This window comes from Vespula vulgaris, chromosome 16 (assembly GCF_905475345.1).
Source record: "Vespula vulgaris chromosome 16, iyVesVulg1.1, whole genome shotgun sequence".
Lineage (NCBI taxonomy): Eukaryota > Metazoa > Arthropoda > Insecta > Hymenoptera > Vespidae > Vespula > Vespula vulgaris.
The window spans coordinates 2,650,989-2,678,536 of NC_066601.1; the positions used below are offsets into that span (position 1 = coordinate 2,650,989).

Genomic DNA, 27,548 nt, shown 5'->3' on the forward strand with positions numbered 1-27,548 from the left:
AAAAAAATAGAAGGAAAGAAAAGTGAAACACCACGCAGTACACATGTAATATAGTGAAGGTAAAATAGTCCCGGCTATATACATACATATATATATATATATACATATATATTAATCGTGCGTACGGTTAACGTAAGTATGTACATGTAACATACAATTTGGATCGCGTGTAAAACCGTTTTTACACGGTTCGAAGAGTACAGGTAGAAGAATCATCTCTAAATCGTTAACATCGTCCATAACTATCCTCTCTTATTAAAATATTTTCATTTTTTGGAGAAGAGGAGGAGAATTATCTCCTCCAACATCGTGCTTTATTTAGTCGTTAAAAAAAAAAAAGAAAAAAGAAACAAACAAAAAAAGAAAAAAAATTATGTCGAGACGGAGAAAGTTTTCCCCTAATAAGGAATATTATCCCTAATTAATCCTTGGAAATTAATCCTTACTTTGATATACGATAGTAGTTATCATTTCTCAGTCTCGTTCAAAAAAATCTTAACATGGCGCTATATCGATTCCTATAGTTCACGGAGATCGAAAAGTGTTGATCTATATTAGATTTAATTATTGACTTTATCGATGAATCGAGAGGAGAATTAAAAATCAAAAAAAAAAAAAAAGAAAAAGAAAGAAAGAAAAAGAAATACAAGATCGAGTCTATTTATAATTAAGAAATAAATGATCCAAATGAGAGAGAAAAATCTTTTCGCAATCGTTACGTTCTTCTCACAAAACAGTTCTACGTAATACATAAGAATGCTCCTGTTTCTTTTAATACCGTCAACAACAATACAACTATTACACATATCCTATCTAAGTTGAAAAGAGACAGAGAAAAAGAGAGAAAGAGAATAAGTATGTAGATATCTTCCTTTTAATGAAAATCCCACGATACAAATTAGACGAGTCCTCTCGCTTTGCTCATTACGGTGCTTTTAGTGATGAAAAAGAAAAAGAAAAAGAAAAAAAAGAAGAAGAAGAAAAAGAAGAAGATCTTTACACGACGTAACCGTTATTATTTACTCAGTCAGTCAGCTACAAGATACTTTCATCCTTATGCAACGGAACCAGATGCTATCTGCCTTCCTCTCTTTCCAACGCTTACCTTTGCGAAATCATCGAGCCAAACTCTTGGAAACTATTCTCAACTATCTCATCTTTCGATTCGCATCAGTAAATATCTGATCTTTTTCTGCTTCTTCTTCTTCTTCTTCGTCTTTTTTTTGGCGTTTTTTTTCATTTTCTTTTCTTTTTTTCATTGATCATAAATGGGGTGAAAATTTAAAAAATTACTTCCTTGATAGTTCCCTTGATTCAATTTGTTGCAAAAAAAATGTAGATTTTAGATTTATTTAGATAATTCGAAGTTGGTACGTTGGTTTTCACTTCGCGATAATAATTAAATGATTTTATAGCTTGGATACGCATTTCCGTTTTCTTATATAATCTCTCGTGTAAATAAAAGAAAATAAAATGATCGATCCATTCGATTCTAGATATATTATGTAAGATATTTGATATATTTATATTTATTATTTTTGTGTAATACCTATTTATAATTTATTATTTTACCTCGTCGATTCGTTTAATAATGATCGAAATAATAATTCATTATTATATGTATAAGTATACTTTTACAGTTTTTATCCGCTTAGTTTTTCCTACTTACACTTAAGAACCACGATGTAACACGAATGGTTTTTCTAGAAAGGCCAGTGAAAGCTTCAACTGTTAATCTAATTTGGCACGCCAGAGTGTTGAGAACTTATCAGATTTTTCTTACGACCATTAATTGACTCTTAACGTACATCACTGTATTCTATACGTTTAATTATGAATAAGTAGCTAATTAAACGAATTTGTAACTACAAGAGAAATATCTTTTTTCCTATCTATATCGTAATACAAAAGAATCGATTTTAAATAAAAATATGTAACTGACTAAGCTCAAAATTTTTATATTATTTAAGATTAATATTTTTAAATATATTCTTAAAAAAAAAGAAAAGTCATTTCGTAAGTAAAAGATATTCACAAAACTTACGAATATTTCTAAATATTAAGTTATTGAACTTTAGATAGATTTCGAACAAACTTTTATAATCTACACTTTAATAATATCTAAAGTCAATGCCGCATTTTCACTGTTACAAATGTAACATTGCAACGAATAAACTCGATTTTAGAATGATCATTGATAAGATCTTGGGTATACAGCCTAATAACTAACGTCACAATTTAGAATGTAGTTAACATTTTGGTTTGATTTTTGTATGTCCACAAAATACTCGTTTTAGACGACGAACGTGCGTCACTCACCTTTCTCACAGAACTCTTTGACGTAAATCAGATTATAATACCGAGTTTGTGTTTCTTTTTATGCGTTTGAAGGATCATATAATTGTAAATGCCACATGTTTTATGGTAACGTGTTTTTTATGCTAAAAATGAGTCAAGTGCAAAATAAAAGTTCCCACGTGTAATTAAAATCGATAACGCTTTCTTCGAAATTCTATAAATTTGTAATTTTACGATCTAAAAAATTCAGAAATTAGCCAAAAAAAAAAAATCACGAAAAAGAGAAATGATTCGTTATTCAAATCAGCGAAGAACTTTTTTAATTTATTTCATATAAAACGTATCTTAGATTAAATTAAATTATTAAACTTATTTTCTCGATTAAGAAAATTTCTGTGAATTGTAATAGGTTATTAAAAATAGTTAACTGTTATACAGAGATTTTCAAAATTAACTTATTCGCTCGCTATAGTAAGAAGATAAAGTCTGCACGTTGCTATGCATATTAAATGGAAGAGCATGTAGTGGTAACACGAAGGAGAAAGTAGTCTCCGGGGCCATAGTTGAAGACTAAAATGCTAAGAACAATGAAATTATTTAACATCCGTGACTTGCACTTTCTATCGTATATAAACATATCATCTTTCAATTGATTTGTTTAAAATAAAATTTAAAATAATAAAAATTAAAATAAAATAAAAAAAAATAAAAGAATAAAGAATGATCGTACACAATTTTTTTAACGTCATACGTAGTAGATCTAATTTCGAGATATTAACGTTTAAAACTATTCTTAAGTCTATCAAATCGTTGATTGCAATTATTAAAAAAAAAAAGAGTATTCATAAATCGAATGATCTTGCTTGAAGATGTTTATATAACGGCACGAAAGAGATGGTATGTCAACTGACACTCGCACGAGTGCCTCCTATTATTATAACGGTTGTATTTTTGTTCGTATGCGTAAAATTAAGTACTACGCACAACTATACGTAAGTTTTGTGAAAAGAACAGAAAAAAAAAGAAAAGAAAAATGATCAGATTAAACTTTCTTTTAGTAAACAATGCATATGAGAGAATGACTAACTCGTTAGTCTCAAAAAAAAAGAACTGTTTAATTAACTAATTATTTTAATTAATATTCTTCTAATTATTATCATAAAAAATTACGAAATTTTCATTGAATCAAATTGAACATTTCGTATAAAATTTTACGTGTCCTTGCTTTTCGTCGAAATTTTCGTAACGGCAGAATCGTTTTATAAAACATTAATTTTCGATAAAATTTTCCTTCGTTACATTATATACGGAAGTTTTCAATGTTTTACGGTACATTTAACATAGTTATATATATCAAGAGTAAAGTAGATGCATTAATAAACCCGTAAAAATGGCGAATATATTCGTTACATGGCATAAAACTTAGGCAGAGTTTAGATTATATAATTTGAATTAGAGATTAGCTTAAACTAGTTTTAAGAAAATAAGAGTACATTGATTTCGACCGGTCCTGTAAGTTTATAATGGAGGAACGGAAAGAGACAAGTAAATGTATTTATTTCTTTGGTTTCGAAAGTTCAGTAAACGGAAACGTGGAATGAATATGTGTGTCTTATTATTTAGATACTATCTTTCCTTAAACAACTAGGCTAAAATTCAGAATTCTCGATTGGTTTGCAAGTATGTATTACACTAACCTATTCGATCGACCTTCTTCTTCCGACTTACTTTGATGACTGAGCATTCGGAAAGAGACGAGTACGCGTGTAGTACTGCGAATGAGAATTGCGTTACACTTTTTGACTCACCTTGTCGTGTTTATTTTGCTAGTATTGAATGGACGTAAATAACTTTATTTTTCTCTGAAGGACAACGTGTTCTTATCGCTTTTGTATATACATATGTATGTAATTATTATGAAATCATGTTTTGCGTTCTTCAAAATATCTACGAATATTAGCTTTGGTCGACGTATTTCGAGGAATTGAAGAATTTTTTTTAAACGTTCCTTTCGTACAGGACGATATATTTACAAATACATGTACTACGTAGAAATACATGGAAATACGTGGAAGTTAATTAAACGTATAGAAACGTTCTAACATTTTTTTTTAATCTATATCTTTATCTTATGTTTTGATCTGTCCTTAGTTAAATATTCTCAACAATTAAATAACCTTGATATTAATTTTAATATAAAGTATTTTAATATAATTAAAAATATTTTAATTTTAATATATTCTTTCTAGATCTATGTATAATTTTGATAGATGTTTAGAAAAATTAAATAATTCCATTAAAGTTTTTTATATATACATAGAACGATAATTAATAAGGAGATGACAATGTAGCAATTAATTGAAAGAAATACGTATATATAAAAGTATACAAATTCTGATAATAATTTCTGAAATATTATTTGGATCTATGTCACATGATTATTTATGAGTATTCATTGGAACATTCATCGGAAGAGAATTCAATGAGTTGTAGCGAACTATCGAAGCATTCTTTTACGATGGGAACGTAGGAGTACTCTAACAATATCATACGTTACCAAATCCCAGTATTATTCTACTGGGTATACGACCTGAACTAGTTTGTCTCAGCCGTAAACTCGGTTGTAGAGGAAACGCTTCGATCACACACCTCCAACATTCTCACCGTGTTATTAACTAACGACTAACTAAGCAATTTTGCTTTTTCTTTTTTTCTTTTCCTTTTTTCATTTCTTTTCTTTTTTCTTTTCTTTTGCTTTTTACCTCTTACTTCTTTTTTCTATCGTTCTTGCAAATCATTGCTCAGAATATCGACCTAAAAATGTCTTTCTATTTTTTTTGTTCATATATGACTAAGTCTAAATTATAATATTAGAAAATAAAGATTTTATATGTGAGAGAAATAAAATCATTCTGCCATTCTCTTTCTAACGTTCAAAAGAAAACGCTCGAAAAAAGAAAAACGAAGTTAATTAACGGTGCGTTAGAATGTACAAAACGAACGTAGTAAAGTAAAATATGTATATATATATATGCGCTGAAGGACATAAAAAGTTGTCTCTATCGTTCATCGTACAAAAAACTATTTTATTAGATAATAATAAATGGTCGAAATTAGTTTTTACAAGTGGTCATCAAATATTATTCCAAAATTTAACTTCGTCGATTACATTCAGCATAATTAATTACATAAAATACTTGCAAATAAAATTCATCTGTTTTGTGATAACTGTTCTAATCTGAATGCTGAATGAATATTCAAAAAATTAGTCTTAAAAAATTAGTATCTTCTTAAATGTTGAAAAAAAATTTGCATGGGGATTAAAATATTTCAATGTTTTTAAGGATTAATATCTTATTGATTCTTTTTTATTTGAGCTTCTTTTTTCATATAATTTTCTAATCTAATAGAAAAAAGTTTAGAATTAAACAAAATGAAGGATAGATCGAATCCAGTGAAAGAATGTAGGCCGAATGCGCGTACAGGGGCAGACGAGATGCTAACGACATACCAAAGACACGCCCGTTTCTACGTTCCCTCTTTCTGACATTTCCATGTAGGAAGGATCGACGGATATCGTTGCGTCCGTTAATGCTGTGTCTGTGTACGTGTATGTAGAAAGAAATTGCAATCGATGCATATATGTATGTATATATGCATGTATGTATATCTTGATTCATTTTCTGAAGCCTAAACTTCTGATCTTTTGTCTATGATTTTCTTCTAAAATAGCGAGAGCGTATCTAATCACTGATTATCAATCTTTGAATTTAAAAACTGCATTTCAATGAATAATAAGTAATATGATTGAAATATTATTAAAGATTATACAAACAAATTGAGCAAGTTCGACATAATTTATGTGTAACTATAGAGAATTAATTTTTAATATTAATCCCTTCGGGAATCTCTAAAAGAATTTTTTGACGAATAAAATACTAATTGTTTGAGTAACTTTTAATATAATCGTGTATAGTAAATTATTTTCTAAATTCAGTCTCTCTTTCTCTTTCTCTCTGTTTTATAAATCTGTTTTATAAATGATATTTCAATGAACAACGTACATAATTGTATTATAAAGTAAATAGAAATAAATAAAAATTGAGCAGATGATCTAATACATATTTATAAGTATAATGAATTATTCTCCGAACTTAAAATCTTCAAATTTGTAGACTAATATTTCAATGAATAATAGTATTATAAAAAATTACAAAATAATAATATAATAAAAAAAATAATAATATTAAAAAATTACAAAAAAAAGGAAAAAGAAAATAAAAAAAAAAACTCTAGAACAGATTAACATCCAAGTATAGTTAACACATATCCTATATGACGAAAGTAACAGAATGTTGTAAGTAAGTGTATCGATCAATCTAAAAAAGGATTTTTAAATCGAGATATACACTCGATCGTAGGACACTGACCGGACGGTCTTGTTATTTCGTAAACGGAACCGCACGATTTATTTCTAATTTAACAACTCATTCAACAAAACGTCCCAGTTATTTTAATTTCCAAGTCATTGTATCGTGCTTCTGGATTAGGGCAGTTATGTCATCGGAATGTATTACAGTTTGTAATGCGCATACGAATGAAGTTATTCCTTTCTTCTTTTTTTTTTCTTTCTTTTTCTTTTTTCTTTCCATTTCTTTTCTTTTTTTTTTTTCTTCTTTTATGAAAATAGTGATTATGCGTTGGTATATTAATTAGATCTCCTACGTGAACGCGTGCAATCGTTTTACAGTTACTCGGTCGCTATAACACGTGCCGAGAGAGGCACGCGCTCTTCGAGACATATATTCGCACGTTTGCAGCTATATCGAACATATGGTACTAACGCGTACCACTTTATATATAGCGTTCCTGAATAGGACGACTTATCAACGATGTCAAGTCATCTAACGTGACTTTTCAACAGAGAAATCTCCTTTTTTCTTATTTGTTTCTTTTGTATAATTTTTGTTTCTTTTTTATTATTATATCACATATCTAAATGTTACAGATAAACGAAAAAGTTTCGAATTGATTTCTTTTGATCGATAATGAACAATATTATTATAAAAATAAAAGGAGAAAGTAATATAATTTGGTTCGAAATTTATTTAGATAATAATTATCGAGAGAAGATCGGCAAGGCGATTTGTTAAGTCTAGAAAAAAATAGAATAAAATATTTTGCTCGTTATCTGAAGAAAATATTTATTCATTTATTACAACAAATTATTCAGATTACGTTCATGTTGGAATTATGTAGAAAAAAAAAAATTCCTTTTAATTTGCACTATTAAAGGTAAACGTATAAGTAGATGTATCTATGTAGATAACTACAATACCGTTGTTCATAGAATTGTTAGAAATGATTTGAAGTGTGTATCATCGAAGCAACAACCCGACGTCCTTCGTCACAGGATTTCATCGGCATTTACCGTTGTAACGTGACTCGCGTCCTCTGCATTCTCTCTCCTACATTCTCTTCCTTTTCCATCTTCTTCTCATTAGCATTTCTTTTCTATTTTCTTACCACTAGTGTAATCATCTATTCTTATTGTTAGATTACAGCATTTATTTATCATTGTCGTCTAATCTACGAACGATCGATCCGTTGCTTTCCACGTCATCATCATTTACGGATATTCACACTTATGTGCGAACTTCCTTGATAACTTTCACCTCTTTCTACCTTCCTTCTTTTCAATCAAAGCTTTCATATTAAATCATTATTTATTTTGTTATGGAGAACGTTCTTCACGGAATCATATTTTTGAGAAAAAGAAAGAAAAAAGAAAAGAAAACAATTTGTCGGATGACAAATATCGATAATAAATAATGAAAATACTTACAATATATGACATAAATTTTTTTACGTTTTAATCGACTTAAATTCTATGAACGACACGTTTGACAACGAGCTAATTTCATTTGGATTAGTAACATGTTCTATCGAGATAAAATTTTTTAAATATGTTCGTTCTTTGATCGACCTATTGTTAGATCTTTAATATTCGAAGGAAATGATCGAGACATTACAAAAGGATTAACAACGATGTCATCTAGTAACCGAGTCTACCAAAGAAAATTAACGATCTGTTTTTTCTTTTCGCATAAATACAAAGCTAGTATTATCTGACTGGAATACAGATCACTAAAAAAAAGTGGAACTTGTCAATGTAGGTTGAACTCGTGCCGTGAATCGATTACAGGCAACTTCGTTTGTATCCGGCTGTAGTTATCGTTCATTTGGGATCAAGGTTAAACTTCCCTCAATAAGTTACTCAATTTCGATTTATTCCGTAGAAACGTTATATTACACATATCGAACTCAAATCATTTTATTCCATTTTTTTTTCAGAAACTTTAACAAATTGCACTTTTGATTTTCTCTCAGGTGTCGCAATCTAAATTAATTCCAAAGAAATTTATAATACTTTCTTCTTGTATAATTATTTATCATCAATTATGTAGACAAACTTAAAATAATAATTAATAAACAATTATTTAATTTGATAATAAAGTATGAATAATGATAAGGATTATTGTTCAAAATATACAGACATAATTAAAATATGAATTAATGTATGATAATGAATTACTTAATCTGACATTAAAATAATATAAGAATAATGAAAAATCACTACAAAAGGAAATATAAAAATAAATAAAATGTTCACGTATAATTAAAATAATTAGTAAACTAAATAAGTCATTGAATTATATTATTTAATTATATTATATTATGTAATTGATAATAAAGTAGGAAAAAGAAACAAAATAAAAAATAATGAGACTGATCATTATTTCAATCTAGGAAACAATAAAGTTTTAGCAAAGTCACCTAACAGTGATTTGTAGAATCCGTTAGAATCCTCTTTTGTTTACATACTTGCATAAGATAATCATTAGATCTAGGTCTTCGATCGAGAACATGTATTACATTAGAGTGAATGAATATCGATTGACCATTCCTCTTAAGTATACTTGTTATTACTTCTTACAGTGAATTGATAATTCAAGACGCGTCTGTTAAGTCCGTTAAGAACCTAATTAATGCTATTGATGAATCGTTCAATCGGAATTATTTGTATCAGTCTATCTATACGTATACGTACATATGTAAACGTGTGTATTAATTGATGATATCGAATCATCTTCACATTTAATATCATTTCATATTATTGACACCTAAAATGATTTGATCAAATAATTTCGATGATTTGTTTTTCTTTTTTATATTTTCTTTAATTATTCTATTATACAACATATCCCTGATCAATGTTAGATTTTACTTTTATCTAAGAAATATTTCTAGAAAAGTTGCGTGAATCGCATTAGAAGGAGCAACGTGACTACAAATATATATATATATATACACACACATACGTTCTCTCACCATGCACAATCATGTTTTTCTCACAGTCATACAATGAGTCAAGAAGCAATCGAGTATATCGAGTTCAGTATAGCTTTCTCAGTGTAATAATCAGGATTATGTACATATAAAAATATATATATATGTGTGTGTGTGTTTGTGTATGCAGGATATGTGTTAACAACAAAAATATAGGCACACAATCACGCATGCACTATTTTATAGCTGACATTAATCGATACCTTTAAAGACAATTTATATAGGAAACATCAAGTGATATAATCTCTCTTTCCTACCAATAAAGGACAAAGGCTAGGACCAGGAATAACGACATACCATGAAAACTGGATGTTTCGTGAAGAAAATTTATATATATATATATATATATATATATATATATATATATATATATATATAGAGAGAGAGAGAGAGAGAGAGAGAGAAGGAGAGAGAGAAAAAAGGAAGATAAAAAAATGTGAAAGCCATTGCTAACTTATATAATCCACTATTCGTAAGTATAAAAGTCAAGAGACGTATGCATGTATGTATGTCGACGGAATAGAAGGTGGCCATGGAATACTTCGAATTGTAAGAATGTAAGACATTTACAATTAATTTCATAATTTCATATCACCAGAGACAGACAAAAAGAAAAAGAGAAAAAAGAGAAAAAGAGAAAGATATACATATATATATAAATCTGATCACAAAAAAAGACGAACAAATCTAAAAGCAATCAAAAAAAGAAAAAAAAGAAAAAGAAAAACAAAAAAAAAGACAATCAAAATTAAACGGAAATAAAGAAAATTTCTCCTAGTATCGTAAAAAGTTTTATAGAAAAAAAGTTGTAAAGGTGAGATTCGCTAAAACATTTCATATCCTTGAACTTTTGTTGCCAAACTCGATCGTCGCGTGGGCGATTTGAATGGAACGAAATAAATTCATGTTCGTATACTACGAAGAAATAAAAGGTTTTTATCGTGAGAACGTGAGATCATTTTCGAAATTGTGAGAAAAGAGAAGAGAGATGATCCTTTCAAATTCGATTACCTTACTTTATTGCTGGTTAAACGCGTAAGGACTTTTCTCGCGCGTTGGATTAGAAGTGACGAGAGAGATGGGGGTGAGAGGTGAGGAGAGAGGGCGAAAGGACTTGTTTCTTGAAAGTTAGAAACTCGACTTAAAGGTGAAATTATTATGGAAGAAGATAGATGTTTACTGCTAATAGTTCATTGGAAGAAAATACAACAATTCTCGATTTCTCTAATAAGACAACCTGCAACAGTAAACATGATGACGACGACGACGACGACGATGGCTACGTTAAATAAAACGATAGGTTTAGTAAAATATCTAACGTGTTATTCTAATAAATTATATTGTAATAAATCATACTAAACATCGATAATCGATAGATCGTTGATAATCGATAATTTGTGAAATTTGATCGAGAAAATTTTATTCGATCAAAGAATCGAACAATTTTATTTTATTACGACGATTGAACTAATCGAATCGTTGAGATCGATAGATCAATAAGATTATAATTCTCATGAAATAATAAATATGTTTTTTGTGTACATACAAGAGGAATAAATCTAAATTGCAGATAATAAAAATAATATGATAAAAAATGTTCGAAATAGATTATATTATAATATATACATATAGATCGTAATCTTTAAAAGACTCACCCTCGGAACGACCGGTGGATATTACGGTCAATAGTACGATACTAAATAGAAGAAGTTTCGTAAACAATAGCTGCCACATATCTTCGCCCATCTGAATCGAATTCTGTTAAACGGGTTTCACTGTAAACTTCTTAGCGAATATTACGATGATATTCTACACACTGTCATCAAAACCAACCCCCGCGCGGCCACGTCGTCGATCCCATGGAATAACACACAAATATTTCAGATCCAAATCTTTAATATGCTTCTTGTACCTTGCGTTTCTTCTGTTAATCAATGAATGATGTAATTAAAAAAAAAAAAAAGAGAAAAAAGCCAACAAAAAAAAATCTTTTTTCTAAGAGCACAGTGCTATTAGAAAAAAAATAATATCGCGACGATCGAAATTTTGTTAAATCACCAAAAAACGGAGGTTTCGTTGGTGATTAAGAAAAAAAAGAAAAATAGAAAGAGAGAGAGAGAGAGAGAGAGAGAGAGAAAGAAATGAAATAAGATCAAAACAATAAATCTTGTACGAAGAAGAATGGATCTTGGACCAAATGATCGAAAGTTTCACCTGGTCAACGGAGAACGGTCGAGAGTTTATCGCGAGTAACTCGACTCACCGAGTAGACGACCGATTGACGTTTTCTCTGAGTGCGTAACTTTGTCTGTGTCTCGGTGAGTACTGAAGGAGAACCAAGGCCCACCGGGTGTTGGGAACTGGAGAAAGGTGTATCTAGCGAGAGGTCGAGAACGGGGAGAGAGAGAGAGAGAGAGAAAGAGAGAGAGAGAGAAAGGAAAAGGTGGGAGGGAGGGAGGGAGTACAGATGAAAGGGAGGGATGAAGAGGGGGAAAAGAAATACGTCGAAAGAAAGAGGAGAACAGATAAAGATAAATAGAGAAATAGAGAGAGAGAGAGAGAGAGTAAACAGAAAGAAACAGATAGATAAACACGTAAATACCTGGATAGACAGATGGATGATCAGATGGATAGATAAAATGGAGAAAGATAGAAAGAATAGGTTGAATATGAGGTTAGATTAGAATCAGGATTCTCTGAGAATGATCGTACCTACCGACACCCTCTAACTCAGCCCCTCTTCTTCTCCTCCCTTCTTCTATTTTCCGTCTATTTGCCTTCCTTCTCTCTACTTTTCTCGGCTGACTGGTCATAGACTTGGTATATAATACATACATACGTACGTTTATATGTACATACATGGATACATACAAACATACATAAATCGGGGTCCATAGCGCGCAAAGAGACTTCTTTCTGCAACGCCGACCCAGACTCGTGGGTCTCGTAGCCGCGTTATTTCCGAGCTGGAAACGTGAGGTTGAATAAGAGAGAGAGAAAGATAGAGATCCGGCTCTACGTACCCCAGCTTCTCTCTCTTTTTCTGTGTCTATGTGTACATGTGTGTGTGTGTGTGTGTGTTGGGTCGCCTCTTGTCTTGGCTTGTCTTGTCTCTTGTTCTTGTTCTTTGTATTGCTCTCTTACTGTCCATGGTGGCTGATCTTCGAAAAACTGTACTTCTTGTCCACCCGTTATATGTCGCACCGACCGGTCTACTATATACGGGTCTGCGGGTCTTTTCGACGACGAACTGCAAAAAAAGAAAAAGGAAAGGAAAAAAGAGAGAAAAAACGATTATCTTTTAGAAGCTAAACTTACTTCCAAGTTGGATGATAAAAAATCAAATAAATGCGAAGGGGAGTTTTACTTTTGGATAACGAACCAAAACATTTCGTTTTCTGATTTTTTTTTTCCTTTCCTCCTACCTCTCAACCCTTTGTAGAGAGGAAAGAAATTGTGACTTTCGCTTTATCTCGAAGATTAAACTTTTCTCTCTAATTTATTTTTGTTAATTCTTTTTTCTTTTCCTTTTTTTTTCGTTTTTTGTTGCAATAAGTTCTCTTCAGATTTGCTAATTAGTTTTGCATAACACCAAGTTCGATTTATTTAATCCTATCTCGTTTTCATACATGTATATATACTCTACGTACATATTCTTAGATTATTCTTACTCGATCAATTATCCTGTTCGTGTTTCGTAAGTCGAGAGATTGATGTATGTATGACTAGATAAAATTTCAATCGTCTCTCTGCAAGCTTTTGACGCAATGTACAATTTACAACAGCTATCTTTTTTTACGTGCGAAGAAGGATAAAAAAAGGAAAAGATAAAAGAATTAATACAATAGTAAACATTATTGAATAATAAAATAATATAAAAAATATAATTAAGTAATGCATCTATCATTAATTACAATACATTGTTACAGATCTGATATCTTTTACCGAGACTTGACCTACTATCATAGTGTTATACTTGATCTAATTCCATTCTCTTTACTGATACTACTATAATGTATTTACTGATCTTGACTCTCTCGATATATATGTGTATATGTACGTTCTCATATCCTGAATTAGAGATATTTATTTGTATAGATATATATATTTTATACAATTAACATTTACTTTAAAATTGATTAATATAATATATAAAACGATCTAATTTGAGATGAGATAACAGGTGACAAGAAAAGAAAAAAAACAGGATAATATATTTATAAAATCCAATAGTAACATTTGCCGTTGCAAAAATTACACTTACATGGCTACGGTGTCGTCCTTTAATAATAGAAAAAGAAAAAGAAAAAAAAATTATGTAACTAATTAACGTGTACATTTATTAATACATTAATATCTAATGCAGTTTTGTTCTTTAAATTGGTATAGTTCATAGTTTTATTTATTTATTTATTTTCTATTTTTTTTCTATATCTCTAGTAGTGCGGTAATAGAAATGATTTTCTGACTTAAATAAAACTCGGTTACGCACTACGTAGACACCTGTTGTTTCAGACTCAATGAAGTTCGTTCGTTAGGTGGGGGAGAGAAACCGTTCTGTGTGGAAGCAAGCTGTGATTCCTCAGCAGTGGTGGTACATACACAAGACTTAAGGTAGAGGAGGAAGAGGTAGGTATCATAGATAGATGTCGACCCGAGGACCTACATTCACCATCATCATCACGAGAGATGCCTCGAATGCCGTGGACACGTATGTACACATATAAATATACTTATCTATATATAGGTATATTACATACATATACATAGATATCTACGTATGCACGTGTTCACCTCTTAGAGACGTGTTTAACTCAAATACTAGCGCACCTATCTTCGTTTTCTTAAGGTAATCGTGTCCGAGTACAGTCACCACCGACAGGCTTAGTGTGTCGTTTTCGAATTCCATCGTTCAGAGATTCCATTGGAGAAAATAATCCTTTCCATATCCAAATTTTCTCCTACGCTACGACGTTTATCATCTCTATTGGTGGGGTATATAAAGTGAGATTAATAAAAAAAAAAAGCAACGAAAAAATAGAAAAAAAAAATCACCATCGTCGTTATCGTCATCGTTATCATCATCCTGAAAATAAAGAGTAAAGATGGAAAGTGGTAGATTCCATCGTTCTTAGTGAGACTAAATATGGTCGTCTCTAACTTAAGAAATGTAGGTCTCTCTCTTTCTTTCTCTTTTACGCAGGTAGAAATTCTTGACAAAAAATTTTACAAGATCGCTAACTCGTAATATTAATAATTATGACGTTTGTAAAGTTCCTAACAAAGCGGAGAAAATATTTTCAATATTCGTGTTTACATTTATTGGAAATAAATAAAATGAGAAACATGCGAAGTATTGATCGAGTTAATAAAAAGGGCTTGCGATGGAAGTTTGGTGAATGAGATTTTATTATATATTTGGAAATTAATTGCATTTGCCCCTTTTTTTTATTCTTTTATGTGAAATGTTTATGATCTTCCCGTATTTTTTTCATCGAATAATGTACTTGTATTTTTACTATCTTATTTCATTAAAAATATTATTATTAATAATGTAATGAATTCTTTTAATACGAGCATTTACATACCTTGTTTTTCTCTCTCTTTTTTTTTAAGAATTCGTGACCTCAATCTCGACACAAGTTACGCAGATAAAATTAAAATCAAAGTGTTTATAGGAAACTTTAATTATAATAAAAGAAAATGTTAGAATTCGTATAATTATTAGTTGACGATCTAATATAATTTTGATTATTATTTGTAATATATGTATCTAAAATCGATTTAATTGCTATTAAGACGATATTAAAATTTGTCTTATCTATATATAATATTACTTTATATTCTAATTAATATATGTTAATGTCGAGATAATATATACCTATACATCTTTAAAATAGGCTTTTACTTGTGTAAAAATTATCTGTTTTTTGGACATGATTTTTGCAGAAAAAATTTTTTTTCAAAAATATGTGAACAATTTCATGTAAAAAAAAACTTTTTCCACAGAATGAGCTCTTGTTTAGTAAAATCAGTGGAAAATTGCGATCATGAGAACTCGTGGTGTAACTTTGCATATGCATAGGAAGAGAACCCTCTTACTACTTAATACTTTTAAAGCACCATTGATTTCATCCAATGAACGAGTTCAGAAAGCTGAACGTTCAACGAGCGCTCATCGTATTCCGGAAGTATTTAAAAATAATAGATGTTTATCTAACAATAACGTTCGTCCATTAACTTTTACATAAAGATGTAAGAAAAGAAAAAACATATTACAACAGGCTGTAATATTTAAAAAAATATTTCTCTCCTTTTTTTTTGACACGTCTGTTTTCATTTATTTAAAATCATATCATATCTTATAGTTTAAACTCTATATTATTATTATTATCATTATTATTATTATTATTACTACAAGCATATGCAAGAAGACATACATTTTACTAATAATTTCTTGTTCGAAATATATTTGTGATAATATTTAAAAGTATGTATAATCATAATTATATATATATATATATATATATATATATATATGTATATATATATATACACACATATATATATATTGTAAAATTGCGGGGAACCACTTATGACGACGTACTTACAATAGCTTGTAATAAATTTTCGCTTATGTTTTTATGATATAGGGGAAGAATTATTTATATTTAATTAGAGATTACTATTATTTCTTTTCTCTCTCTACAAAGGTATTAATTATATAAATAAGTTCTCACACATTTAAATTCTCTCTCTATTACTCTCTTCACGAAACGTACAAACAAGCACGAATGAAGATTTGCACAGTATTTTATTGACAAAAATATAAAATAATCAGTGAAAGTTGGATTCTCCTACATCATTTAAAAAAATTGAATAATGTAAGCGTATAAACAATAAAACGAAGTAAGTGTATATACTGTTGTGTTAAGACCCCACACAAAAAGGGGGGTAGGAGTTTTGAAAGGTAATCGATTATGCAACTTCTATATTGAATCAGGAAATCTGGTCTTTATTTCCAAAAATATCTCACCCACTTCTGGAACTCAGCCCAAAACTGCCTGTAAATACAAAATAAAACCTGTGAGAACTTCCCCCTGTGGTCAATGATAATGAAAATTTTACATCTCCGTCACGTTGGTCTATACGAAAGCCTTTTTTCTTTTTTGTAAAATAAACTAATCTTGTTGAAATTATACTTATTTAAGTTTTATAACTCTTTTATTTTTTTTATCTTTCTTTCTTTTTTTTTGGTAATACGATACGAACCTAATCACACGATATCACATAACGTCGAGAATTGTCAATTTTAAATAACAGGGAATATACTCTCGAAGAAAATACAAAGAAAATAATTATACGTGGTTCGCATATAGATGTATGTATCTTTGTTAAACGCTCATTAATCTTATCTATAATAAATTAATCTGAATGCCACACGCAAGATTATTTTTGTTAAACGTTTACGTTTTCCTAAACATTTACGTAGAATCTACCATCATATTATTTGTTACACAGGGTGTGTTGTACCTCGACCCAATTGCATCAGCACACGTTGTCAATCAAAGAAAATATACATTCGGAATCATATGATGAGCCCTTTTTTAAAGAATCAGATTTATTTTTCAAATCAGCATAAAACTTAATACAATAAATAATATTACAAATAGTGTAATGCATTCGCGTAATAGAGCGTAGTAGTATGCCTCCCGACGCAAATGGGTCTCTAAAATGTTTTATCCGCTATGAAAGAGATAGATTTCACAGTATGCGCAGTTGTGTCCATTCAGGGTTGTCATTGTAAGCTTGTAAATACTTTGTTAACTAAAGTCAATAGTAAAGAAGAGAAAAAAGATATATATATATAATATATATATATGTATATATATATATATATATTCGTACATATACATATATATATATGTGTAGTAATAAAGACCACGATTAAAAGGTCAAACATTTTATTGTATATGTAGTATGCACCTGGGTTTTTTATTCGGATATACAAAAATTCATACCATCTAAACTTTTGAATTTACATCTCCTGCGACAACGCTTGTGATTAAAATACCCCTTCCAATACCCAACTAAACCTCTACTTAAACAAACAAGTTGTAATCGCGGTGATCGAAGCATCGATGAAAAACCGTCGACGACGGAATGAACTTTACAGGTAGAAAATGCTCGATTAGAGACAGACGAGATAAAAATCTTTAGAAGAAACTTAAAAATATTGACAATGATCAGAACTATGGTGCAGTAAGTCCATGGATGCATTTGAATAATGCAAAATCTTGACCTGTCACAATGATATGTAAAATGCAAGCACATCGTGCCTGTCGCTCTATAGTGATGGTAGGTATTTTAAGTAATACCATTAACGTAATATGAATACTAGTATAGTAAAAGTTATAACAGTCGAAAAATTAATAGTTTTCGTAGAGTGATAGCGATAGTACTGCTTTTGGTATAATAGAAGTAATAAGAGTAGTAGTAGTAGTAGTAATAGTACTAGTAGTAGTAATAGAGTAGTAGTAATAGAGTAGCAGCAGCAGCAGAGAGCAGCAGAATTAAAACAGTAGTAATAGTAGCAGAGAAGTAGCAATAGTATAGTAGTAGTAATAGTAGTAGTAGTAGTAGTGGTAGTAATAGTAGTAGTAGTAGTAGTGGTAGTAGTAGTAGTAGTAGTAATAGTAGTAGGTAGTAGTAGTAGTGTAGTAGTAGTAGTATAATAGTATGGTAATGGTAATGAGCGTAATGGGTATATAGCGGTGAATGGTAGTGTTGCTGGTGTTTAGTGTTAGTTTTGTGGTGTGACTGCAGTAATGTAGTGTGTTGGTAATAATGGGGTGTGGTAATGGCGCTGGAGTAGTGATAGTGTATGGGGTGTAATTGTTTAATGGCAGTAATAATAGTATTAAAATGGTATACTAATAGTATTCTTAGTACAATAGATAATTATTCTTGTATACCTATTCTCATAATCTGCTATTATCAAATGAAATTAAGATGACAACCTCAGAATATTTTGGTAAATCACGTTTACATAAGCAATACAGTTCACCAACTCACTCTGTGTATACTCACACACCATGAGAGATCAGATGAGAGCTCCTTATTTTCACTTACTTTTTATTTTTTTCGTATTATAATGAATTTTAGCCAATGGACGTGCTTAGATTAAGTCAGCGACGTTCAATGGCATCTCATCTATGTGGGTGTTGTAGAATTGCTCTATATCTTTCAGAGTTCGCTTATCGTCCTCTGTAACGAAATTAACGGCTACACCTTTACGGCCGAAACGACCACCGCGACCAATTCTGTAACAAGTTATGGCTTTGTAAATAAAGATTACTCTAAAAACTATAACGAAAAAGAAAAAGAAAAAGAAAAAAGAAAAAAAAAAAAAAACCAACAACCATTTAATACTCTATTAAAAAATTTCTTATGTTATTCAAAATGTAATTACAACCTTATTATTTATCTGAAAGATAATTTTTTATAGATGTATATCGATAGATAAGTTATCATTAAACAAAGAGCGAGAATTGGTTATCGAGCAATAACGTTTAAACAAAAGATAATAGAGTTTAATGTAAATTTTTAAACTATTAAATTTCTCAGTCCTTTGAAATATGGAAATTATAATATGACAAAATATAATTTACCTGTGAATGTAATTTTCTCTATTGGAAGGTAAATCATAGTTGATGACAAGAGACACTTGTTGTACATCGATACCACGTGCCAATAAATCAGTTGTAATAAGAACACGAGATGAACCAGTTCGAAACTGTCTCATAATAAGATCTCTTTCTTTTTGATCCATATCTCCATGCATAGCAGAAACCGTGAAATCACGGTGATGCATATTATCCGTCAACCAATCGACCTTACGCCGTGTGTTACAAAAGATAACCGCCTGAGTAATGCTCAGTGTATCGTATAGATCACATAAGGTCTCCAATTTCCATTCTTCACGTTCAACGAAAACGAAGAATTGTTTAATACCCTCCAACGTCAGTTCTTCTTTCTTCACCAAGATTCGAACTGGATTTCGCATAAAGCATTTGGAGACATCCAATACATCTGCTGGCATTGTAGCAGATAATAATATTACCTGAAAAAATGAATAATATTTTTTTTTAAGCATAAATTTATAAATATACATGTATCAAATATATACCCCAAGTATTTGTGCGATCTCATTTTTAGATATATACTCTTGAGGAAACAGTATATGTATATATAAATATATATATATATTTGTCATTTGGATGAGACATTGCGACATCATACGTGACATATGCAAGATTGGTAAAATGTTGAAAATTATGCTACTTTTTGATTATGTTATAATCTATCACTCTGTTAATATGTATAGATATATATGTGAATTATCATAATTCGTATCTTGTATAGGGCGTTTTAACTATATTGAGATGACAGTAATAGTACCATGTATTACTCCTAATATTAAGTTATATCAATGTAATGAGAAGATCTCAAAGAACAAATGAAATGTATCAAATCTGTACGATGTACCTGTCGAGATACCACTAATATAACGCACCTGTATTTTATAATACATTTATAAACTTGACTATAATAATGTATGGCTATACTGCAACTTTTCGTCTTGTATGATTTGTTGACTTGTCCAAAAGACATTTTCTAATAATTGAAATAAAGTCAACAATTAGAAGACAGTTTATATAACTGGTCTTGGAGTCGAATAAAGTTTAAACGTACCTGCACTTCTTGGGGTAATAACTTGAATACATCATGAATTTGATCTTTAAAACCACGCGAAAGCATCTCATCTGCTTCATCCAGAACAAACAGTTTAATGCTACCAGCCCTCAGTGCTCGTCGACTGATCATATCATAAACTCTGCCTGGTGTACCGACTACTACGTGGACGCCTTGATCCAATTTTCTCATATCTTCACGTACATTGGTGCCGCCGATACATGCGTGGCATTCTGCATGCATAAAATCTCCCAAAGCGATAACAACTTTTTGAATCTATGGAGAAAAAAAAATAAAAAAATAAAAATCAACATTACATATTGTTTTATATTATATTTTATATAGATTTTTTCTTATTTTTTAATTAATTAATTTATTTTGTTTATTTATTTATTTATCGAAATAAGAAAAATATGTGAACTCACTTGTTGTGCGAGTTCTCGAGTTGGAGCTAGTATCAATGCCTGACACTCTTTAATGTTGGTATCAATTTGTTGAAGAATAGATATAGAGAACGTAGCAGTTTTCCCGGTTCCTATAGATTACAGTCAAGATTTTTCTCATTATTATCTATGCATTAATATAATCTTTAAAAATTGTAAATAATAAATAAATATCATTTACCTGACTGGGCTTGAGCAATAACATCGTGTCCCCTAATACAGGGTAGGATGGCACGTTGTTGAATAGCAGATGGTTTTTCAAAGCCATAAGCATATATACCACGCAAAAGTTCTTCTTTAAGGTTCATTTCATCGAAATTATCCACAACCTAATTAATATAGAATTATAGAATGTACTATAAATTTCTACAATTTATTTATAAAATAGCATAGATACCGATCATAGTACTTTTGCACGACGTTAGTCTGTATAATACGACGTTAACACTTACAACTTCCCAGTTCGATTCAATGATTCCATCGGGCTCCATGCCTGGAGGCCCATTATACGCGGGTGGTTCACTTTCGCTGGGTCCATTTTTGGAGTCTCCTGACCATTGTTCATCGTTCCTACAATTTAAATACAAACAAGCTTGTATATATAATAATAAAGTATGGTACAAAGCATGTTGACATAAGTCGATACAATTAAAGTAAAGACATAATCAATAAGAAATCACTGTTCATACCAAACAGTTGAAAAAAGAACTTATATACAAAACAAATGACCAAATAAGTAAAGAATTACCTAGTTGTATATTTTGGTTCAAATACATATCTTACACCAGTAATATTTGATATTCTTAAAATATTCTCAACAAAGACAAAATTACAAAATGTTTGTCATATATCTTTACTGAAGAGATATTGATCATAAAGTATGTGTAATACAAACTTAAAATACTCTATCTAAAAAGTGATATAAAAAAAAATCTATATGCACTTCTAATTAAAAAAGTGACCTACTGAGAATAAAGAAGATAACAAAATATCTAAATTCAATGTAATTTTATAGAACATAAACGAAAAGTCGTAGGTAAAAAAAAAGGGAAAGAAAAACAAATATTTGATGATCACTCGATGGCTGCTGCACTGACAGTGACTCACGCGTACGTATGACCAAGGAATGGTCGACATTTTATCATAACTCATGCAAACTCAAATCATTTAATTTCGTTCAATGATTAACCTAAATCGGGTAAATAATCGGACGCTTATCAAAAAGCATTAGATCAAAATGTGAATTTCCTTACGTAAGACTTAAAGGAAATTAATAGATAAAACTGTAGATTTTTGGACACGTCGTGCGGCACGCGGAAATTTCTAAGAAAAATCGCGACTATTTGCATATATCGGAAATTCGACGATAGATATTCCTTCAACGTTTACATCGTTATTTGAAACGATCGTATCGTTCTTGGCATTACGGGAACGCTATGGGTGATAGGAAAAATACGAGTTAATATTGCAAACAATGTGACAAAAACGAATGCACGCCATGTTGTCAGTCTCGTGCTCTCGTGCATTCGTCGTTTGCCGCACTATTTTTCGTAAATGTAATCCGAACGAATGCCGTTCTATCCTCTACCGCACGAGATCCACAATAATTCGTAATAAAGGAAGATTTTCTATAGGAAAAAATTTCCCATGATTAACGCGATTATCTATGAAAAATCGAACTTACCTTCGTTCAGATGTATGCGACATGTTCCACTCACGGTAGGTCGACGGAAAGGACGAGTTCCTATTGCGTCACAAGGAATATTCTTGTGAACGCCGCACAATGGCGCTGCGAACGGTTCAAGGAAAATTGACAAATTTTTACAATAACACCTAAACGTTCTACCACTTATATTACGATCTAAGTTTTTCTAACTATTAATTTCCTTCTATTGCGTATATGTTATTCTTCCGAGTCTCGATGATTTTTCATATTATTTTTCTTCTACGGCGGACACTGCGCGCAGAGGGGAAGTTACGTCGATTACCCAGCGTACCTAGCGCCAATTTCGGAAGACGTCTGTTTGGTGCGAACAGTGGAACGATCAACAAAAATGTAAGTTTATTCTTTAATTTTTTTTCAACTTTTATTATTCAACGTTTCTTTCAATTTAATATTATCCGTTGATATTTGCCCGAAAGATAGGTTATTTGGTTAACTTTAAATTTACAAAGATTTTTATTTCACGTATTTTTACTTTTATACGACGACAGTCGCGCCTTAATATCGTTTAAATACAAGAATAGCTAAATTACGATACGGCAAATGTTATTTTATTTTAATCGAGTTTACAGCCTGTTTTTCTAATTAATTAAAGGTAATCACGTTTATTTTGACATTTAGTATACGAAATAATCGAATTTTGACAAAAGTTTGTAATATATATGTCAAAATTATTTACTTTTATTCATTTTGATGTTTACTGCAATTATTATTATTATTATTATTATTATTTTTTTTTTTTTCTTAAGTTTACATCATTTTTTGATTTGAAATATTTGATATATTAAAAGTAACATCGGTGAATTCATGTTTAAAAAAACATTCTTAATTTTACTTTTTCATTTATTTGTACATATTGGATTTCTGTTATATCACTTTACAAAAGTATATAACATTTTCCTTCAAGAATATCAAATACAATAATTAACAGTATAATAATGATATATTTGATTTAACATTTGAAAATATTTAACATTTTTTATACAACCATTAAAATGAAAAAATACTTCTTCTCTTTCATAAAACTTTAGGCGAATATCTATTGCACCGATATGATAATTCACTGTTACTTTTACACATTTTATTGCAAGCCTATATTATTTATAAAAATATTTTCTTATGTGTATATATATGTGTATGTATGTGTGTATATATATATTTGTGTGTACAATAATATACACAAATCAGATTTCCAATATAAAATAGTTATGACACAACATAGAGTATTGCGAGTATTTAGATTTTTGCATTATATACATACACCTATCACATCATCGTGTATATTCCATATTTTACATATTTTAAATATTTAGATTTACATAGTGCAGATTCATATATATATATTTTTTTAATATATATATTAATAATTAGATATATATTCTCTAATCATATTTTTAACATTTTCTATATATAATACATTATTATAGATTTATTTTCAGTCAACAAGATTTTATATATAATATCTAAATCATAAAATTGATATAATCTATAATCAACTCCATTTTTAAATTATATATAACTGTAAATCATTTTTATAAATCTTTACATAAATGCACAACCGAGTATGAAGAATAATACTGCGATCGGAAAAATGACGTACACACCCATTCGTGGGTGGCAAACTGAAATTAATAAACTAATCTCATCTGGATCTAGATCTATACCATCTTTAGTTGGTATTTCCACGATTACTCTATCAGGTGACATTAGATCTAATGAAAATGAGCATTCTGTTTGATTTATGCAAGACTTAGTAACATTTTCGTATTGAAAAGTTGGTTTATAAATATCAAACAGTGCATGTATATCGTTTGAAACAAAATCATTATCGCTATAAAAAATATAATAATAATATCCATCCTCTACAACATCATGTTTTGTCTCCATATGTTTTCCATTAACTAAATAATCAACATTAATACATTTTTCAGAAGGTTCAAATTCTTTAGTCAAAAGAATTGAACCTTCATAACAATTAAATAAACCATTTTCGAAACTAGATACGGATGATGCTTCATCAGAATCAATTGTATTTTTATCTGCATTCCCACCATGCTTAATACCTTGATCGAGTAATGAAGGTGGTTTCACAAGTTCTTGATTTCTTTTTACTCTAATATTAACTAGGTTATTTTCTAATTTTTCATCTAAATCTTTTTCTACATTGTCATTATCATTATGTTCCATATTTAATTCCATTTTCAGCCTTTCAATTAAATTTTTATGGTTTTCTACTTGTTTTTGATTATGAATATCCTGATTATGAATTTTTGAAGCTTTTTTCCTACTTTCATTTTCACGTTGTATAATCGTTGATGTTTTTTGTAATTCTTCTTCTTTTTGCAACTTTCTCTCTTGTCCACTAAACATTTTATTAAACCATCGCTTAGATCTAATTTTCTCAGTAAATTCATTTTCTTTCATTTCCTTCAATGTTACAGGTACTTCTATTGTATAATTTTCAGTTTCTTTCATATTAGTAACTTGCAAATTATTTAAATGCATAGATTTATTTATAGCTGCCAAAAATTTCTCTCGATTAGTATCATTGAGATTATCTATCATCTGTTTAATGTATGTTTCATTAGAATTTTGTTTTGTATTATTTTTTTTCGTGAAAGCTTTGAAAATTTGCTGATTCATAGTTTCAACAGAATTAATTTCCTTCATATGCGTTTCGTATGTAATTTTAACTTGATCTGCCTCTGGTAGAAACATATCCGATATACGCTCCTTGTTTTTATTTTGTTCTAAAATCTCACAAGTACGTAAGTTACGTTCACCTTTCACAACTAAAATAGAAGCTCCTTGAAATCTAAATACGAATAATTCAAAAATCTCATTACATTGATAACTATCATAAAAAGATATTTGATATTATTTTGTATAGGTGTAGCCATAATATATCTTATTATAAATATTATTTAAATATCACTACATTTTCTATATTTCTAATTACATATTTACCTTGAACATACAGAAAGTAATACTGTAGCACCTTTGAGTAAATAAAATCCCCAATATTCGAATGTGTCATCCGGTAAATTCATACTCTTTTTTAATCGTATATGTTTTTTATACGATGTTATTTCTGGTCTATGCGACATTTGGAATGCATTAAATGTTGCATTCATTTGTAAAGTATGTTCCTGATAACAATACAAAAAAATACAAAATTAAGGATATACTTTTTTATTAAGAAAAAATTTAATTTCATCAAAGTATATAACGTGCAGAGAAGTAGAGAAGGTATTACTTGTTATAGATAAAATACAAAGGCTTTAATAAAGTACATGCAAAAAGAAAATATAAAAATATACAAGTTTAAATATTAGGTGCAACATAGTTCTTACAGAACAAAATATTGTTGATATTCCATCATTGACCTCCAAAATATCAGATTCTGTAACAGCGTATGCTACATTAGCATAAAAACTGTGTCGCAGATAGAGAGGGATTAGAATAAGCATCGATGGTAGTACGGTTGTCAATGTACAAAAAACTAATACTCTTTTGATACCATGCATTTTTATGTTGGGCCTATAAATATGAAAGGTATGATTAAATAATTAGTATCTAAAGTTGTCATTGTGTTAGAAAAATTCTTTCTATCTTAAAAAAGAAAAAGATTAAATAAAAAAAAAAAAAAAAAAAAAAAAAAGAAAGAAAGCAAGAAAGAAAGGAAACGGAAAAAAAATTAGACATATAAATATAAGTTTTAATAAATTGTACATATGCGCTAATACGCTGCATGCACGTGATCGTATGTGTGTGTATATATATATATATACATATATATATATATATATATTTGATTGTGTGTTATTAAAATTGCACATGCACGCGTAAACGCATACATACGTAAACACATTTATATATGTATGTATATTTTATTATAACACACTACCGTATTTATAAACACAAAATTATAATCGGGAAAAACAAAACAGTTTTGTAATAATCTTTGAAAACGTAGTTATTTGAAGAAACCCCTTTGTGGAAACATGTGTGCAATGCTTCACACATAGTAATTTACTACTGTACGTTAATAGCATGCGCAAGAAAAAGGCACCGATTAATAACTGTTGTGTATTAAGTGTAAACAATACGTACATTCTTTCGAAAACATACTTTTCTCCTTATATAGCTACAGTGACTGGTAATTTCTCCTCCTACTCATCATTTTATCACATTTAAACCGTATTATTTCTGAATCGTTATTGGATGACATCTTATCTCTACGTGTCACGATATTGACTAAAAAAATATTTAAGCAATTGCCCATATATGCATTTCATTTATCTCTTCTTCGTTGCATTGATTGTGCATTTTAAAGATGACCTTGCTCGATGCTTTCTAAGTCGGTAAATTTAACGAACAATATTCATTTTAGTAGAACTGAAAATATTGTTTTTGTTTTTGTTTTTTTTTTTTTTTTTTTAATATTATATATATTATCTAACAAGATTCTCACTTTCTCTTTTTATATATAAACATCACACACATACACACATATATATATATACATAACTCTAGAAGAAAATAAGTTTTATTATATATACATACGTACAATAAGATAGTATGGAATTAACATAAGAAGGTGATTAATAGTTTTTTAAATAATTATATTGGTATAACGCTAAACATATTTAAGTTTGCATATACAATTAAGTAATATTAACGTTAATAATTATATTCTATTATTAAGAATTGAAAGATATCAAGCATTTTATTTGCACAATTGGCCATGAACTAATCGTTTATTATGTTCGATCGATAATTGATATTTCTAGTGCCATCTAGTAGCAGAATGTACGAACTAATGGTAAGAACTTGGTTAGGTGATAAACTACATTTCATAGATATATATATATGTGTATCTAAACTACTTGTAATCTTTTAACGCTAGATGTCGCTGG

At 29.6% G+C, this 27,548-nt stretch overlaps 4 protein-coding genes across 11 annotated transcripts in view; 1 reads left to right on the plus strand and 3 right to left on the minus strand.

The window, feature by feature from the left end:
- LOC127069768 (uncharacterized) overlaps positions 1-16,354 on the minus strand; it is a 49,693-nt gene extending 33,339 nt beyond the window's left edge. Inside the window, exons 1-3 of one of the 2 annotated variants that reach the window (XM_051007208.1) lie at positions 12,732-16,354; positions 11,923-12,674; positions 11,364-11,632 (exon numbers count right to left, since the gene is read on the minus strand). In XM_051007208.1, the coding sequence (XP_050863165.1) occupies positions 11,364-11,454 (91 nt within the window). In that variant the 5' untranslated portion in view covers positions 11,455-11,632; positions 11,923-12,674; positions 12,732-16,354. Of the gene's footprint in view, positions 1-11,363; positions 11,633-11,922 lie in introns of both variants that reach the window. The other variant, XM_051007209.1, reaches the window with a different exon arrangement.
- Positions 16,355-16,702: 348 nt separating this feature from the next.
- LOC127069775 (eukaryotic initiation factor 4A-I) lies at positions 16,703-22,755 on the minus strand. 2 transcript variants are annotated; one of them, XM_051007228.1, is made up of 8 exons: positions 22,591-22,755; positions 21,359-21,476; positions 21,088-21,235; positions 20,889-20,998; positions 20,464-20,739; positions 19,380-19,831; positions 18,841-19,031; positions 16,703-16,772 (listed from the first exon to the last, which is right to left on the minus strand). In XM_051007228.1, exons 1-7 carry the CDS (start codon positions 22,611-22,613, stop codon positions 18,887-18,889), a joined length of 1,272 nt encoding a protein of 423 aa, XP_050863185.1. In that variant the 5' UTR covers positions 22,614-22,755; the 3' UTR covers positions 16,703-16,772; positions 18,841-18,886. The 2 variants fall into 2 exon arrangements, with proteins under 2 accessions (XP_050863185.1, XP_050863186.1); XM_051007229.1 differs by having other exon boundaries at positions 16,703-17,535.
- Positions 22,756-22,825: 70 nt separating this feature from the next.
- LOC127069771 (transcriptional activator cubitus interruptus) overlaps positions 22,826-27,548 on the plus strand; it is a 108,570-nt gene continuing 103,847 nt past the window's right edge. The window contains exon 1 of one of the 3 annotated variants that reach the window (XM_051007215.1): positions 22,826-22,962. The gene's annotated coding sequence lies outside the window, so the exon portion shown is untranslated. The remainder of the gene's footprint in view (positions 22,963-27,548) is intronic. The other 2 variants (XM_051007217.1, XM_051007220.1) reach the window with 2 other exon arrangements.
- LOC127069773 (uncharacterized) lies at positions 23,439-27,383 on the minus strand. Of its 4 annotated transcripts, none has more exons than XM_051007224.1 (5): positions 27,200-27,383; positions 26,743-26,985; positions 25,983-26,169; positions 25,597-25,778; positions 23,441-25,444 (listed from the first exon to the last, which is right to left on the minus strand). In XM_051007224.1, coding segments are annotated over exons 2-5 (1,644 nt in total). In that variant the 5' UTR covers positions 26,745-26,985; positions 27,200-27,383; the 3' UTR covers positions 23,441-24,171. The 4 variants fall into 4 exon arrangements, with proteins under 4 accessions (XP_050863184.1, XP_050863181.1, XP_050863182.1 ...); XM_051007225.1 differs by having other exon boundaries at positions 26,743-27,027; XM_051007226.1 differs by lacking the exons at positions 26,743-26,985; positions 27,200-27,383 and adding an exon at positions 26,537-26,735.

What these genes read in the sequence shown, in the direction of transcription:
- LOC127069773 (XM_051007224.1), bottom strand. An exon ending in TATCAACAATATTTTGTTCT is followed by an intron (nt 25,779 to 25,982) that starts GTAAGAACTATG and finishes TATTGTTATCAG; the next exon opens with GAACATACTTTACAAATGAA. An exon ending in TTACTTTCTGTATGTTCAAG is followed by an intron (nt 25,445 to 25,596) that starts GTAAATATGTAA and finishes ATTCGTATTTAG; the next exon opens with ATTTCAAGGAGCTTCTATTT.
- LOC127069775 (XM_051007228.1), bottom strand. Translation starts at nt 22,613, where the DNA reads ATGTCGCATACATCTGAACGAAG. An exon ending in TCGCATACATCTGAACGAAG is followed by an intron (nt 21,477 to 22,590) that starts GTAAGTTCGATT and finishes TTTAAATTGTAG; the next exon opens with GAACGATGAACAATGGTCAG. An exon ending in TTGAATCGAACTGGGAAGTT is followed by an intron (nt 21,236 to 21,358) that starts GTAAGTGTTAAC and finishes TATATTAATTAG; the next exon opens with GTTGTGGATAATTTCGATGA.